Source organism: Lycium ferocissimum, chromosome 8 (genome assembly GCF_029784015.1).
Source record: "Lycium ferocissimum isolate CSIRO_LF1 chromosome 8, AGI_CSIRO_Lferr_CH_V1, whole genome shotgun sequence".
Classification (NCBI taxonomy): Eukaryota; Viridiplantae; Streptophyta; class Magnoliopsida; order Solanales; family Solanaceae; genus Lycium; species Lycium ferocissimum.
The window spans coordinates 20,431,232-20,447,961 of NC_081349.1; the positions used below are offsets into that span (position 1 = coordinate 20,431,232).

Sequence of the window (16,730 nt, forward strand, 5' to 3'; positions counted from 1 at the left end):
CGTTTGGTCCTTACATCTGGTCCTATCGTTCAAGACTTGGCTTTACATAGTTATCACTTAGCTCAGGGTATAGTAGTCCCCTAGTATTCGAGTCTGAAATGTGAGGGCTCGTGTACTATTAGTCCAATATGTGCAATCTCCAGTCCCCGATTTTTGATCGGGTCGTCAACCCGCTCGTCGAACCGAACCACTGAATCATTTAATTCTCCGAGTATAAATACGTAGTCCACGACTTTATGTCTTATTTTCTCTCATTCCCAGATCAGAAAACCCTAATATTTTGCTCTCCCAACATTTATGGCATAGTAGTGAAGATTTGACAAGACCCGGACCCCCGTAAACTCGAGCTTGTGAAGAAGAAGATTGTTTCTAGGGTTTCTCCAAGAATGGAAAGCTTAGGGAGTTGAAGTTAAAGTGATTCTTGGGATTCTTGATCCCTTAAGGTATGTAAATGATTTCTACCCTTGTATTTAAGTTAGTTACTAAGAGTTTTGGTGGTTCATGTGAAGAGAAGATAGCTATGAAAGTGATAAGTCAATGAAAGGTTAAACGGTGCTTTGGGGTTATGTCGAAGATGATTGAGGGATGTGTTTGGGTATATCTTGTTATGAGAGTGTTGCCATTAATGTTATCCTTGATATTGTAGTTGAGATTGGATGGAATTAGGAGTTGAGGGTTTTCTACGTTTTCAAGAGATATGTTGTCCATAGTTGTTAAGCTCTTTTGTAATTATGATGATTAGTGAGTAAGGTGAATAGCCTAATTAAGGCCTATGTTATCTTAATTGTAGACTTACGAGTTCAAGGAATAAGAGTTGGACGATTGAATATATCTCCAGGCATGTTAAGGTTATTCTTTCTTTTTTTGGCATGATCCTATGATATGAACCGATAAACGAGTAAGAGAGTTTTCATATTACTCTATTCTTATAAGTACTAAGATAAATACTGTTTTGATGTTCCCGTACCCCGGCTATGGTATTTCCCCATATTCAGACCTTGTGATTTCTTGTCCTAGTAGTAGAGTCCGGAAGGCCAGCGAGGCAAGCTCGTCATTTTATTGTTTTAAGAATCTTGTCGTTCGGTTCTACTTGTACTATGCATTCATTTCGGTTCTCGGGGTACGGTGAAAGGCACGTTTGACGAGGGTGAAGGTGTGACTGTGATATTACGTTGTACATGTGAAAGGCACGCTTGACGGGGGTGAAGGTGTGGCCTATGAGTGGTCCGTGAGTGGCTTATGATGTTAGGATATGTACGAGAAAAAGGCACGCTTGACAGGGGGTGAAGGTGTGGCCTGTGATGTAACAATGAGGTGTGTACCCACTAGATATACATATATATATATATATATATATATATATATATATATATATATATGCATGTCCATGTGTTCCGACATACGTATTCGGTCGATGCGTACGTATACTAGTAGTACGCGATTCATACGAGATAATTATTTCGGCTTACGAGTTCCGTATCTTATCCATGATTTCTATACATATATATACATTGTCTTATTCCTTACATATTCGCACATTATCCGTCTTGACTCCCCGTTATCGGGAGGTCGTGTTCATGCCCGCAGTACAGTGCATGTGTAGACAAGAGGTGCTCCGCCTTATAGGACCCTTATCCGGCGGCGATCGGTGTACTCCATTCGATCGAGTTGCAGTATTTTTGGTATGCCATTCTTTTGAGATGTATATAGATTGGTACGACGGGGCCACGCCCCGTCCTTTCTCTGACTTTATTCTAGTAGAGGTACGTAGACGATTGTATGTAGTAGATGGACGATGTAGCCTTGTCGGCTTATATTAACTTGTGTACAATATATATAGCGACCTAAGCCAAACTGTACCGTTCTTTCGCATGTTGTGTATATATATGCAGATGTACGGGAGTTCGGATGTTTTCCTATGAGATTAGTTTGTACCATTTATAGGCTATGGATGTTCAAAGGCGTATTTGTTAAGTGTTTAGGGGCGTTTGGTCGCTGAGTTTGAGACTCCGTCCACGGCTCATCGGTCGGTGACGCGACAATATCTTTAAATCCTTTGTTTTTTGTGCGGTATTCGGATATAAGCGAGCTTTCTCTCTTTTTCGTCCACGACATTCGAATAGTGCGTACATTGCTTCACAATTCAAATCTTCAGTAGCGGGCATATGGAATCTTAAGCTTGGTTCGCCAACTTCGACGAAAAAAGCCTTGGCTCCATATACCAGGGAGAACGGAGTTTTTTCGGTGCTTGATCTTACCGTTGTGCGGTAGGCCCATAAGACCTCGGGAAGAACCTCTTTCCACCGGTGCTTATAGCCTGTTAGTCTTTTCTTTAGATTCTTATAATCTTATTAGTAGATTCGGCCATTCGCGCGCTCGGAGGATATGGAATTAGCATCTTCTTGATCCGTGTTCTTCGAAAAACTTGCCGACCTTGCTGCCTATGAACTGCTTCCCGTTATCGCATACGATTTTCGCGAGTACCCCAAATCGACAGATTATATGGTCATAAATGAAATTAATAACTTCTTTCTCCTTGACCTTTTCGAGTGTCTGTGCTTCAACCCATTTAGAGAAATAATCAGTCATAAGTAAAATAAATTGTGTCTTACCTGGGGCCCATGGCAAAGGCCCCACTATGTTCATACCCCATTTCATGAATGGCCATGGAGAGAGGACCGGATGAAACTCTTCCCCGGGTTGGTGTATTGAAAGAGCGTGCCTTTGGCATTCGTTGAACTTTCGAGCAAAGGCCTTGGCGTCCTCCTCCATCTCGTTCCAATAGTAACCCGCTCCCGATCCAGGCGAACCCGGTGAGTCGGCTCTAGAACGGTTTTCGCAAGTCCTCTCGTGAATTTTCCTCATAATGTAGTCGGTTTCTCCTGGCCCTAGACATCTCGCCAAGGGGCTGTGGAACGACCTTTGGTATAACTGGCCATCGATCAAACAAAATCTTACTGCTTTGGTTCGAGGCTCCTCGATTCTTTGGCACGGGACGGTGAGTTTTGGTTTGAAGATAGTCTATATATTTGTTCCTCCGATCCCAGGCGAAATTTGGTCGAGTTTATCTCGCGTGGCCCAGTCTCGATGGTACCGATCTTATCAATCGCACCCGCCTTCTCGAATTGAACTCATCCGATTCTTGATGATTCCAAGTTTGCCGGGCGTCTCCGCCTCTCGTTATTTCGATCTCGAGGCACGTGTTCCAATGTTCATTCCTCGAACCGTATTTAAGGACAAAACACAGCTTTTTCTCGGTATCTTCGTATTCGGTCGTCTTTTTTATCTCAAATGTTCCATTCACTTAGTCGACCGCGGGGAGAGAATCGCACTTCGTCTCTTATGATTTCTACGCCAAGCCTTTACCCCGCCTCTAAACTCCGCAATCATAGCCTCGTACTCGCTCAATGTTAGTCAAATCACGGACTGTGCATCGTCTTATTATGTCACCTGAGAGAGGTTTGAGAACGATCCCTAACCCGGACCCCTTTATATTAGAAGCACCATCTGTGTAAAGGGTCCAGATTCTCGAACTAGTCCCCGAGGTAAGAAGCATCTCTTTATCAACCTCGAGGATCATGGCCGGCGCAAAGTCGATCACGAAATCCGCTAGTATTTGTGATTTGATAATTAAGTAGTCTATATTCAATATCGTACCGTTAATCTCTCTGACAACGTTTCTTCTAATCGGCACGAGAGTTCGGGTTTATGCATGACATTCCTTAGGGGGTATGATGTTACGACGCATATGGGATGACATTGAAAGTAAGGTTTTAATTTTCTAGATGCGCTCAATAAAGCCAAAGCAAGTTTTTCTAAATGCGGGTACCGGGTTTCAGCTTCACCTAGGGTTCTGCTTACATAATAAACTCGGTATTGCGCACCTTCTTCCTCTCGAACAAGGACACCACTTACCGCTATCTCAGACATCGCCAAGTACAGATACAACTGCTCGTTCGCTTTTGGCGTGTGGAGCAAAGCGGGCTTGATAAGTACTTCTTGAGCTGCTAAGGCCATCGACATTCGGGGGGTCCGGGCAAGATCGGTCTTTTCTTTAGCGATGAGAAAAAAACGATGACTTCGTCCGAGGATGCGGAGATGAAAGATAGAACTGAGGCGGTTTATCAGCCCAATCAACCTTTGTACCCTTTGATGTCGTTTATCACGGTGATATCTTCAATTGCCTTTATCTTATCCGGGTTGATTTCGATTCCTCGATTTGATACCACGAATCCGAGAAACTTACCCGAACCAACACCGAAGGCACACTTTTCCGGGTTCAGCTTCATGTTGTACTTCCTTAGTATACTGAAAGTTTCCTGCAAATACTTTAAATGGTCTTTTGCTCGCAGGGACTTAACAACCATGTCATCTATATAAACTTTCATTGATTTCCATATTTGGTGCTCAAACATGCGGTTAACCAGCCGCTGACAGGTAGCACCGGTATTTTTTAGACCGAAGGGCTTTACATTATAGCAATAAATGCCATACCTAGTTATGAAAGAGGTTTTCTCTCGATCCTCCGAGTCCATCTGTATTTGATTGTACCCAGAATAGGCATCGAGGAAACTCAATTTGTCGTGACCCACAGTAGCCTCGATCATTCGATCGATGCTGGGCAAAGGAAATAAATCATTCGGGCAAGCCTTATTTAAATCTTTATAGTCTATGTACATTCTAAATTTATTTCCCATTTTAGGCACTACTACAACATTAGCTAACCAGTCCGGGTATTTAATCACTTGAATAGATCCTATGTTAAAGAGCTTAGTTACTTCGTCTTTGACGAACGCATGTTTTACCTCGAGCTGCGGCCTCTGCTTTTGTTTGACGGGAGAAAAACTTGGATGCAGACTCAACTTGTGCGTTGTCACCTCCGGTGGGATACTTGTCATGTCTAAATGGGACCAGGCAAAGAAATCTAAGTTATTTTTAAGAAATTCAATACATTTTTTCCTGAGCTCGGGGGTTAACCCCGTGCCCAGGTATACCTTCCTGTCAGGTAGATGAACAAACAGTATGACTTGCTCGAGCTCTTCGACTGTGGATTTAGTGGCATCTGAATCATCGGGTACCACAAAGGTCCTCGGAACTCCGAACTCTAACTCTTCATCTGGTGTGTTCCTATTCCGATCCTCGGACGACTCCGGGATCAGAATCCGTGATTATTTTTTAGCACTTTCCCCTTCGTTCCATTCCGGTATCATTGCCGTCGTAATAGATTCTTCGACCGCAAACATTTTCTTTGCGGCCTGTTGCTCACCATGAACGGTTTTGATCCCTTCTGTGGTCAGGAATTTTAACGCCTGATGCATAGTTGAGGGGACCGCTTTCATGAGGTAAATCCACCGTCGTCCCAATAATGCGTTGTACCCCATGTCTCCCTCTATCACATAAAATTTGGTCTGCTGCGTAGTTTCGGCCGTGTTAATAGGTAAGGTGATCTCACCCTTCGTCGTTTCACAGGCCATGTTGAATCCGTTAAGGACTCGTATTGCTAGCACGATCTGATCTAGTAGTCTCAGCTGCTCGATGACTCTCCATCGAATGATATTAGTCGAGCTACCTGGATTAATCAATACACGTTTAATTCTAAATTTATTGACAAGGACAGCTATTACCAGAGCATCGTTATGAGGCTGGACGATGTCTTCCATGTCCTTGTCACTGAACGAGATGGGGTCATCGAGGTCATAATTCTGAATACGCTTTTCTCTTGTTATGGAAACTTTAATGTGTTTCACTACCAGCCCCAGGGGGACGTCCGTTCCTCCCATGATCATGTGGATCACTTGCTGAGGCTCTTCTGGTCTATCTTGCTTGTTGGCGTCCACGTTCTTGAAGTGAGTTTTTGCTCGTTCACTTAGAAATTCTTGAAGGTGTCCCAAATTAAACAGACGGGCAACCTCCTCTCTCAACTGCCGACAATCTTCGGTTCGATGGCCGTGAGTGTGATGGTATTTGCAAATAAGGCTTTTATCCCGCTTCTCTGGATCAGATTGGATTGGCCTTGGGTGCCTTGTTTCCCTATTACGGATAACGGCCGCTGCTATGGTCGCTACATCGATGCAGAAATTATACTCGGGCAACCTTGGGATTTCTCTAGTTACCGAAAATCTATCGGTAACATTTCTGTTCATCAGTCCACGATTACTTGGACCTTAATCGTTCCTCCTATCGTTCTTGCTCGATTTGCTGTTGCGCCCGTTGCCCCTTCGATCAGGTAGGTAAGGTTGATACCTGTCATATGATGGTCTTGAATCTCGATCTGTCGTTTTCCTCGATCGATCATTACCGGAATGCCATGATACTGAGGCGGCTCTCAGAATTTTATCATCTTCGACCCTGATCTTCGATTGATACCTATTGTGTACATCAGCCCAAGCGATTGTCGGGTAATCTATCAGATTTTGCTTTAGCTCCATAGATGTGATCGAGCTTCTTGAGTTGAGCCCTTGAGTGAAAGCCTGAACGGCCCAATCATCAGTGACCGGAGGTAAATCCATGCGTTCCATTTGAAACCGGGCCACAAACTAGCGGAGGGTTTCGTCATCTCGGCCTTAACGTTGAACAAGTTCGATTTTTTGGTTTCTACCTTGATGGCTCCTGCGTGAGCTTTGACAAAAGCATCCGCGAGCATGGCAAATGAATCAATTGAATGCTCGGCAAAGTTGTGATACCATATCATTGCTACTTTGGACAGGGTTCCCCTGAATTTCTTAAGCAGCACCGACTCCCTTTCATCGTCGGCGAGATCGTTGCCTTTAATAGCACATGTGTATGCCGTCACATATTCATTTCGGTCCGTTGTCCCGTTATACTTCGAGTTATCGGGCATGCGAAATCTCTTCGGGATTTTCATCGGCGCAGCACTTGGCGGAAAAGGCATTTGGACGAATTTTTTAGAATCCGATCCTTTCAACACCGGAGGTGCCCCAGGAATCTGGTCGACCCTCAAGTTGTAATTCTCCACCTTCTTATCGTTCGCCTCTATCTTCTTTGGCCAGATTCGACTCGTTTCGTCAATTCTTCGAGCATCCTTACCAGCTCGACATTCTGCCCAAGATAGTTCTCGTTATTCCGAGCAGCGTGCCTTTCTTCCATTTCCTCGGTCTGGTCCGATGGAGCAATATCGGGTGCTTGATTTCGGTTTTGCAATTGTGCTATAATCTCTTGTTGGGCATGTAGTTGGGCCCGTAGCCATGTCGATTAGTTTCGGAGGTGTTGCGGCATGGCTCGCGTTATCCCCCCGCGTGCGTTGCCCACCAATGACCCGACCTGGTTAGGATTAACTGGGGGTACGTTATTTTTGGGTACGCCCTCATCGTCGTTGTGCTCATGATGGCTTGACTCAACTTGAAAATTGACAAAATGGGAGTCCGACATGTCTGGTAAACCTGAAATCAAACCTCAAAGAACAAGTGTAAAATGTCGAGTGTAATCAGAATTTGTATTAAACCAACACTATTATCCCAGGCCCCACGGTGGGTGCCAAACTGTTTACCCTAAAAATGGATAACAATTGAATTTATAGGTGAAGCCAAGGATATGCGATTTAATTTAATACAATTTATAATTTTATAACTAATAATAGTACAGAATCAGACTACAAATCTAATTATGGAGGGCACCGGTTGACCTCGAATACCGGGGTCGAGGTTAATGTATGGGGCCGAACGGCGAACTCTGAACAATGAAATAAAGAAGCTGCTCTCTTTGCAGGGGAAAAAACCTAGCCAAAATAAAGGGGGGGGGGGGTCTCTCCTTTATATAGTAGAGGAGTCCCAACCCTAGTACAATACTAAATAAGGAATAAAATCGAATAAAATCTGTTGACAACTATTGACGTGATCGGTGCCGAAATATCCGGCTGATGGCTGATATTTCGATTTTCTTATCATGGTGACTAACCGCCTCTTCAACCCGCCTCAATGTCCTGATTCTGCTCGATCTCGGAATCCGATCCCCGATAAGATCGATCTCATGGCGATCGAGCATAGTTTTCATGTCGGGAAACCGGGGATATCAATTACCTCGGTTTCTCCCGTATACACTCCCTATACCAAAAAAATCAGAAAGAAGTGATTTCTATAATGTTTGGGGGAAATTTTAAAACAAAAAATGAGTGGTGTGACGGACTTTTGTGTCAATACTAAAGTTCGCCACATATTTTCTCTTTGAACTGATTGTCCTAGAAGAATTGCGAGTGCAATTGTAATATGCATTCATTGGATTAAAATTTAAAATCCACCTTAGTATTCAAGACATGTTGAGGCATTTTAAGAACATATTTAGATGATCGATCATAAGTAAAATAAAACTGTGGTTGAAATAAAATAAACACAATTATTCTGTGATTTGAAATTTCAAGAATTGTTATTCTCTCTTAAAAGTTGATGCTTTGTCCAATTAAAGGGTGGAAAATTAGGTTCACTTACCACGTGCATGTCATATATTGATGCTTTTTTCATGACCATATATATATATATATATATAATGGGCCCTATTGGTGCACGATGAATCATTCATCAATTTAGGTCACAAGCACATGGCCAATTAGTTGTACTTTGTACCCTCCGCATATTTTACTGGAAAGCTTTTGATGATGTTTTCTATCTTTAGATCAACATTATGTTTTGGATCTTGTATAATTATTGTTGGTGAATAACCTTAAAACTCAAGGGAACAGATCCAGGGTGTCTTCGCTATTAAGGGATAATTAATCTCTTCATGTGAAGTTTCAGATACTATACAGATCCTTGAATTAGTTAGTTGATTAAGTATTGGTTTATGTAGGGTATAACCTTTGAATCAAAGACATGAATGTTCTAATTTGGTTTTGTATTTTATGAAGCTGGAATCCTCTCTTATTCACATAATAATCAAAGGTAATATTACACACAACTCCAACTGATTAGTTGGAATTTGAATTTGTGATATCACTAACCCGATACAAAAGACGACCTGCAAGAGTCTCTTGATCTTTTCTCTCAGAAAAGACGTTGTGCTTGCAAATCGATCAAAGTTAGAGCAGGAAGCGAATGTTTATGTACGTTACTGCACTATGGTTTTTGATTTCGTGTTCGGTACCTTTCAATTAGTAGTTAATTGCGGGCTTAATCAGACTTAACATTGATTGATCGTTGTTGAGAGGAGGCACTTGTCAAACATACAGGCACTGGTAATATGCAGCAACAATTTTCAATCATACAATGTGTACTCTTATTCTGACATTTAGCGGTAGTCAGTTGTCCTCGTTCACCTCTTTGAATGCTAATTAAGAGTTGGTGTTTGCAAAATGTCAAGCTGCCGAAGTTAGGTACCACTATTGACAATAGCAAAGGAGGTTGGATACTTTAAATTATGATTTTATAATAATTGAACTGTTCACTTGAGGACGAAAATATATGATCAAATCCTAGTTTGATTACTATGTAATTATAACAATGAGAAAAATACATGGATATGGTAGTTGGAAGCCATACGAACAAAATGATACTAGTTCAAAAGATATTGAACTGTTCTACATTGAACTAACCTCTTGTCAAATGTTCTATAACCTTTGATTTTACTGAAATAGTGATAAAACTTTTTTTTTCTTTCTAAACTTTGTCTTTATTTCTTTATTATTTTTAATTTGGTGGAGGTTGAGAACAACCTTCCACGTATACAGCGTGCGATTGGATCTATATATTTTGAAATAATAATTTATTTATTTTTTAAAAGTAAAGACGAGTCCATGAACAATTAACGCATCTAGACACTGAAGTTAGCCTAAATTCATTCTCAAAAGATTTCCCAATTATAAATATTCATTTTACTAAATCTTGCTTAATAGCGCTTGTCCCCAAATAATTCACTCTCTTGTCTCCTAAGCAAAGGAAATAAAATATAGCACGAAAAAACCATTAAATAAAAATAAGTGACCGGCTACGGCAAAGTGATTGATATTTTTTAACTCGTCGATACTTCTAACTTGCAATTGTTTATACGTGAAATTCAAACAAATTAATTAGGTTACATAAACAAAAGTGGAGTTGTATACAAGTTCTATGACCGACCGATTATTTATATATTTCTTGAAATCTTAACTTGCCAATATTGAACTATAAATTCTTTTTCCGTCCTTGATGTCTAATTGGTAGCTACAGTATAAGCTAATAGACCTAGTTAAACGACTATATATATTGTAGAGATTCTCGAGGTGTTAGGTTTTGATTGCGACGAGATAATGAGATTGATCTCTTGGCTCTGAATAGAAGTTTCAGGTTTAAGTCTCAATAGTTTTGTGCATATAATGCGAATCAAAATAGGAACAGATCAACAATGTCATATATATAGGTTCGTGTGAACTCAATTGTTGTTGCCTAGATTTATGTGTATTAAGAAATTTATTAAATATTTAATTATAAATCGTATTATTATTGTATATAACTCAAAGTCATTACGAGGAAGTTTGTCGAACTTGTTATATTTGGTACGGATTTCTACATGTTATATTTTTTTAAAGTGTTGGTTTGAAATAATTTTTTCTAAAAAAAGAAATTTGTAAAAAATTAAGAAAATGACTTCCTTAATTAAAGTATAACAAGTTTCATAATCCCACCACTCCGTCCTACCTCCCTCGCCTCCCACCCCAGCCCTAACCCCCTCCCCCCACTCCCCCAACTCACCCCCACGTGTTTATCTTCCACCTTCATCGTATTCGCCTATAATATATAAATATTTTTGAATGATATTTTCTATTTACTTACAAATTTATTAAATAAGTAAGAAAATTATTTATTTTACGTAAAAAATATTTTTCCTCGTACCAAGCATATCTTAAGTCTCTAGGTTTCTTTTCATCTTCTAAATTTTTTAAAAATATATTATTTAATCTTTTAATATAGTGCAAGAAGTAAATGATAATGTCAAGCAATAAAAGGAAAAAGGGACCTGATAATAAGAGATACAAAAGAAAAAATAAAGAAACTTACACGCACATGAACCTAATTAAAAATTACATAAACAATTGGAGTTGTTAGATCGATGTTTGGAACTCATCGGAAAGCTCTTCGATGTAGTCAAACAGTTCCTCTAAATATTTTATTTAGGAAAATATGTCATTGGATGGCTTCAAACTTATTTTCCTTTCCCTAAATTCATACAATAAATTACAACTCTTTTGATGCTCCAAAGTCATTTATTTATTTATTATGTTTGGGTTTGTTTTAATCACTTGTTTTTTAGTATATAAATCTTGGTACAAGCTTCAATGTTTAAGCAACTACTACAAATGTCATGAGTCACGAGACCTTTGGTGGCATCAAAACAGTCTTTTATTTTCTTCTTTTTTCAGGAAAAGCGATAAACATGGCTTTCCTTATATATTTAATTGAAAAATGGATTTTTTAGAAACCTCTAGAAAAAATTATCTTTACCTGTTTTAGTAAATGCAATCTAAATACATGTTAAGTTATAAATACCTCTCAAAATTCTTTAAGGGGTCGTTGGTTACTAGGATAAGAAATTATAATTCGGGATTAAATTACATTATAGTCATCTCAGCTTTACCATAATTTCTAATTTCAGGATTAGTCTAAATACAAAAAATCATATTTGCCCCTCTCGAATTCCCAGAGTCTCTTAAGAAACCTGAGGTTAAAAATGAAGATAAGAATGTATCCAACTGTATTTAGTTTAAGGACAAAGGATCAAATTTACCCTCCAAGTATGGCTTATAGTTTAAATTTGCCCTCCGTCAAAGTTTGGGATCAAATTTGTCCTCTCCGTTAGGATACTTGATAAATTTGCCCTGATTATGGATTGAAGTATGACTAGGACTCCTTATCAGTCCACATAGGTGTCATGTGTATAAATAAATTTATTTTTCCTTTAAATCTTAGTGTAAAAATCATACTAATTAAATTTTGTCATGTATTTTCTTTTTTTATTATAAAAAAAGAATTTAATACCTAATCTTCTTCTCCGTCGAACCACCGCTTCCCCTTCTTCTTCTCCCCCACTATCATCACCGTCCACCGCCCTCCACCATCGGTTATTTTTAAAAATTGAAACATCATAGATGAGGACAGATCTGTAAATGCTTGATCTGTCGGTACAAACAATGTTATTCCAGCACCACCTTCGTAATCGTAATTCTCAAATTCCTCTCTACCGCTGATGCTGTTAACATTGAAGCCACAACATTGAAATTATGACCATCAATAAGGGTCTTCGTTACGTTAAGACTTAAAGGAGGTCGTGTTTCAGATGCCATTAAATTAACGGAAAAGTAAAATTCTAACTTTGAAAAATAGTTGATTTAAATGCTTCGTTATCTTTAGAGTAATTATCACTTCTGATTATCTTGGGGTCGATTATCTTTCACTAAATTATTGCCGTGGCATCATCCTTACTTCAAAATTATTTTACCCTCAAATAATTTTTTACCCACTAATACGAAATTATTATTTTTCCATCCCAAACTAATACGAAATTATTATTATTTTTTTTGAAAAAATTATCCATATTATTTTTCTTTGAAAAAAAAAAAATTTGGGTCGGATTGAGTTATTTTAGTGGGTAAAAAAATTATTTGAGGGTAAAATAATTTTTGAAGAAACGGATGATCTTCGCGTGGCAAGAATAAGTTCTGTGAGAAAATCTGGTATAATAATCGAATTTACAAGATAACTCGTAAGTATAATTGGCGCAAAGATAACGAAAATTTAACGAACTATTTTTCAAAGTTCAGGGGTAATTTTGACCCTTTTCCGTTAAATTAAACCCATAAGGAACTAAAACAGAGTCAACAGTGGAAATAGAGATATTATACGATAGGGTTTTAACAAGATTGATAATAAAAAAAGAAAATACATGATAAAATTTAATTAGTATGATTTTTACCCTAAGATTTAAAGAAAAAATAAATTTATTTATACACATGACGCCTATATGGACTGATAAGGAGTCCTAGTCATACTTTCATCCAAAATCAGGGCAAATTTATCAAGTATCCTAACAGAGAGGGCAAATTTGATCCCAAATTTTGACGGAGAGCAAATTTGAACTATAAATCATACTTAGAGGGTAAATTTGACCATTTGACCTTAGTTTAAACCTCACACAACAACAACAACATACCCAGTGTAGTCCCACATAGTAGGATCTATGGAGGGTAAGATGTACGCAAACCTTACCTCACACATATTTTATATATGAAAAATGGCCAAAAATATTCTTAATGTATTGAAAATGGCTCAAAAATATCTTCCGTTAACCTTTTGGTCTGTAGATATTCTTATCTTTTTTTTTTTTTCCACTCAATTATACCCCAAAAATTAACAGACCAGATATAATAACTACACGATATTTTCTAAGTTTGCCACGTGTAATAATCAACACAACTCACCAACTTGTTGCGCTCTTCCTACTTTATCAACCAATAAAAAGCTGCAACTTGCGTCCGCCCTCATCACCATCATGATATATATGTGTTCATAAATTGACCAAAAAAATTAAGAACTTGTTCCGGCCAAAAAAATTAAATAAAGAAGCAATAATAGAATGAGGAAAGGATTAAGAAAAATGTGGTGGGTGGTGCCCTGTACAAGCAGAAAGACTTGAGGACTAAAATGAAAAATTGAAGTCTTGGCGGTACCAAAATTTTTAGTAAGAGGTTTAAAATATGAGAAAGTAAACACAATATCGGAGCCAGAATTTTCAGTAAGGAGGTTCAAAATATAAAAAAGTAAACATACGAAAAAGCCTAACATCTACTATATATACATAAAAAAAATTTAACCATGTAAAAGCAGTGTTTTTTTTTCGCCGAAGGAGTTCGGATGAACACCCTTGACTCTATGTGGCTCCGCTACTGAGTAAATACATGAAGATAAGGCGATTCATCATCTACTATAAATTATGCATAAAACATAATTTTAACTTTATGTATATAGTACTCCCTCTTTTTCAGTTTGTTTGAACCTATTTCCTTTTTAGTCCGTGCCAAAATGAATGACCTCTTTCCTAATTTGGAAACAAATTCACTTTATGAATGATTTACAGCCACACAAATTTTCAAGGCTTATTTTGAACTACAAGTTTTAAAAGTCTTCCATCTTTCTTAAATATCGTATCCAGTTAAATGGATTCATGTAAATTGAAACGGAGGGAGTATAATTTTTCATCGGCAGCCTCACTTGGCTCTGCCATGCATTTAAGAGATAATGAAGAATAAGCTTGCAACTATTTCAAGGTCGTGGAAAATGGGTCATGAATGAGTCAGGGCAGGGTGGGTTTGAAATAAATGTGTGGATTTTAATTTTAATATTGATTTATACACGTGGCAAGCTTAGAAAATGTCGTGTAGCTATTTTAAATTTCAAAATTATATCATAATTTGAGAGTATTTTTAGATTAAAAAGTTAACAGAAGAGCCATTTTCACAACGACAAGGTTAATGGTATCTGTGACCCTTTTTCATATTTAATGTTATAACCCATATATTCTATTTTTAGTCCAATAAACTAGACATCTATCACTAAAAATACGTTCATTAAAATACTTCGTTATCATTTAATCTTTATGTTATTATCCCACATTTAATCTCGATATAACTTGTTTGCAAACCAAACGACCCCTGTGTACATAATCAATCATCTAAACAGAAGGTCATTGATTATTTTCTGGAGAGAGATTATTATTGCTTCTTTCTCTCTTTCTTTAAAATAAACAATTGATATAATTTTCCTTTAAAATTCAATCTATGACTTCTTTCGTAGATATTATTTTGGTATCTCACCCACCACTTATAATGTCAATAGTGAACTCTCAACCTTTTTCTTTCATGTTCTCGAACTTCGTCTTTTTGTTAAGAGGCATGTGTGTCTCACCAATTGAACTAACATCTCTCGTACTTATCAAAGACATTCACTAAAGATTTTTCTTGTCGCAAAAAATTATTGTGCTTTAATTTTTATTTGCCAATTCAACAAAATAATGAAATTATTGGTAGCTTTTTTGGGGTAGAGATGAAAGTGACCCAAAGTTCAATTGCCCGATCTTTAAGTTACAATTATATTGGATGACCAAAGAAATTAAAGAAGAGACGTTAAGAGAGTGGAATAATTTTCCAACACAGCTTGAATATGTGGTTGTTGACTTGAATGGAGAATAATTCTGTTTTGTGGTCATTTGATCACTCTATTCAAAATGGTCATTTGATCACTCTATTCAAAATGTTGAAGTACCAAAAGAAAGAACAGAGTTTACTCCGTCCTTTCTAATTTATGTGTTATTGTTTGAATTCGAAAGTCAAACGAGGTTTTCTTTGATTGTAATCTCTTCATATGCCTTTTAAGTATTTTGAGTTGTCAATTATTATGTAAATTTAGCATATATAAATTTTATTTCAAAAGACTTAAAAATTCTATATTCGAATACACCATCAAAATTAAAAATTTGACTTTTCAAAATCCGAACGATATTACATAAATTGAGATAGATGGAGTACTATTTTTCTCTAGTAAAAATATTATATATATATATATATATACTTTTGTCGGTTCCCATCGCTTTCGTTCATACTCGCTCCGTTCATTTTTACTTGTTTCTTGTTGACTTAACACTTTCTTAAGCAATTATTTATTTGAGATTTGTTTTATTAATTATGCATTGAAAATTTAAGCTTGATTACCAGTATTTTAAGAAATAATTAATAAAGAATAATATAAGAAAATCTCTAATTTTCTAAAACGGACAAATAGAAAGAAAAATCTATTGTACGTCAAACTGGATTATCATCAAGGATATGGTTGGATTAGGGGTGGATTGAATTTTCCGCCACTGACCAAGAATTCAGAGTTTTGAGCCTTCGAACATGGAGAAAAAAATACAAATATTTTATTTTTTAGTTGAATAGTCAGTACTCAAGTGGGAGAGGGTTAGAGAATAAAGAAGTGGTCATACAATTCTATAGGCCGATTGACTTAGTTTAAAAAAAGAAGTTCATAAGCTGAAATAGCTTATAAGTTAAAAAAAAAAAAATTAAACTATTCGAACTCATTTTTTTGAATTTATTTTAAACATAAAATAATTTATAAACTGATAGCTAGATACTTAAAATAGCTGAAAATAGCTTCCAGCAACTTATAAGCTAAGCCAAACGGGCTCTATATCATGTCAAGTAAAGATGATAAGATGGGAAGAGGGGCCCTTAGACCCTGTTATAACAACTGTCTAATTGCACACTACCCACCCCACCACGCTGTGAGGTTGGAGGGGTTTTCAAGGCATTTGAATGTCACTTCATTCCAACCACCAATGCATTTTTTCCTCTCTTTTTTTTCCTTCCTTTTTTAACTTTTTCCTATCAATTTTTGTGATACTCAGTGGTCGTTTGATAGGTAACCAAAATTATTTTGAAATTATAATTCGGAACTAATTTATTCTATCTCTTGAATTATTTTATACCATCTAAAAGATGGTATAAAATAATCCCGAGATAAGAAGGGATATTTCACCCTTGGGATTATGCTTCATTTTGTACCGTATTTGATAGGAGGTATAAATTTATTCCAGAATAAATTTATTTATACCTCCTATCAAATACGGTATAAAAAATTAGTGTTGGGATATCCCAGCCTATACCATGCACCAAACGATCCCTTAGTATTTCTCTTCATTTCTTTTGAGTCGACAGCTCATCGGAAACTATCTTTATATTTCAAAAAATAGGGGCA

The 16,730-nt window shown here is 37.3% G+C and overlaps 1 protein-coding gene across 1 annotated transcript; it reads right to left on the reverse strand.

The window, feature by feature from the left end:
• Positions 1-5,168: 5,168 nt before the first annotated feature.
• On the reverse strand, positions 5,169-6,143 carry LOC132066119 (uncharacterized). Its single transcript, XM_059459500.1, has one exon. It carries the CDS (start codon positions 6,141-6,143, stop codon positions 5,169-5,171), a length of 975 nt encoding a protein of 324 aa, XP_059315483.1.
• Between the last annotated feature and the right edge of the window lie 10,587 nt (positions 6,144-16,730).

Coding starts and splice junctions, on each gene's coding strand:
- LOC132066119 (XM_059459500.1), bottom strand. CDS start 6,143: ATGAACAGAAATGTTACCGATAGATTTTCGGTAACTAGAGAAATCCCA.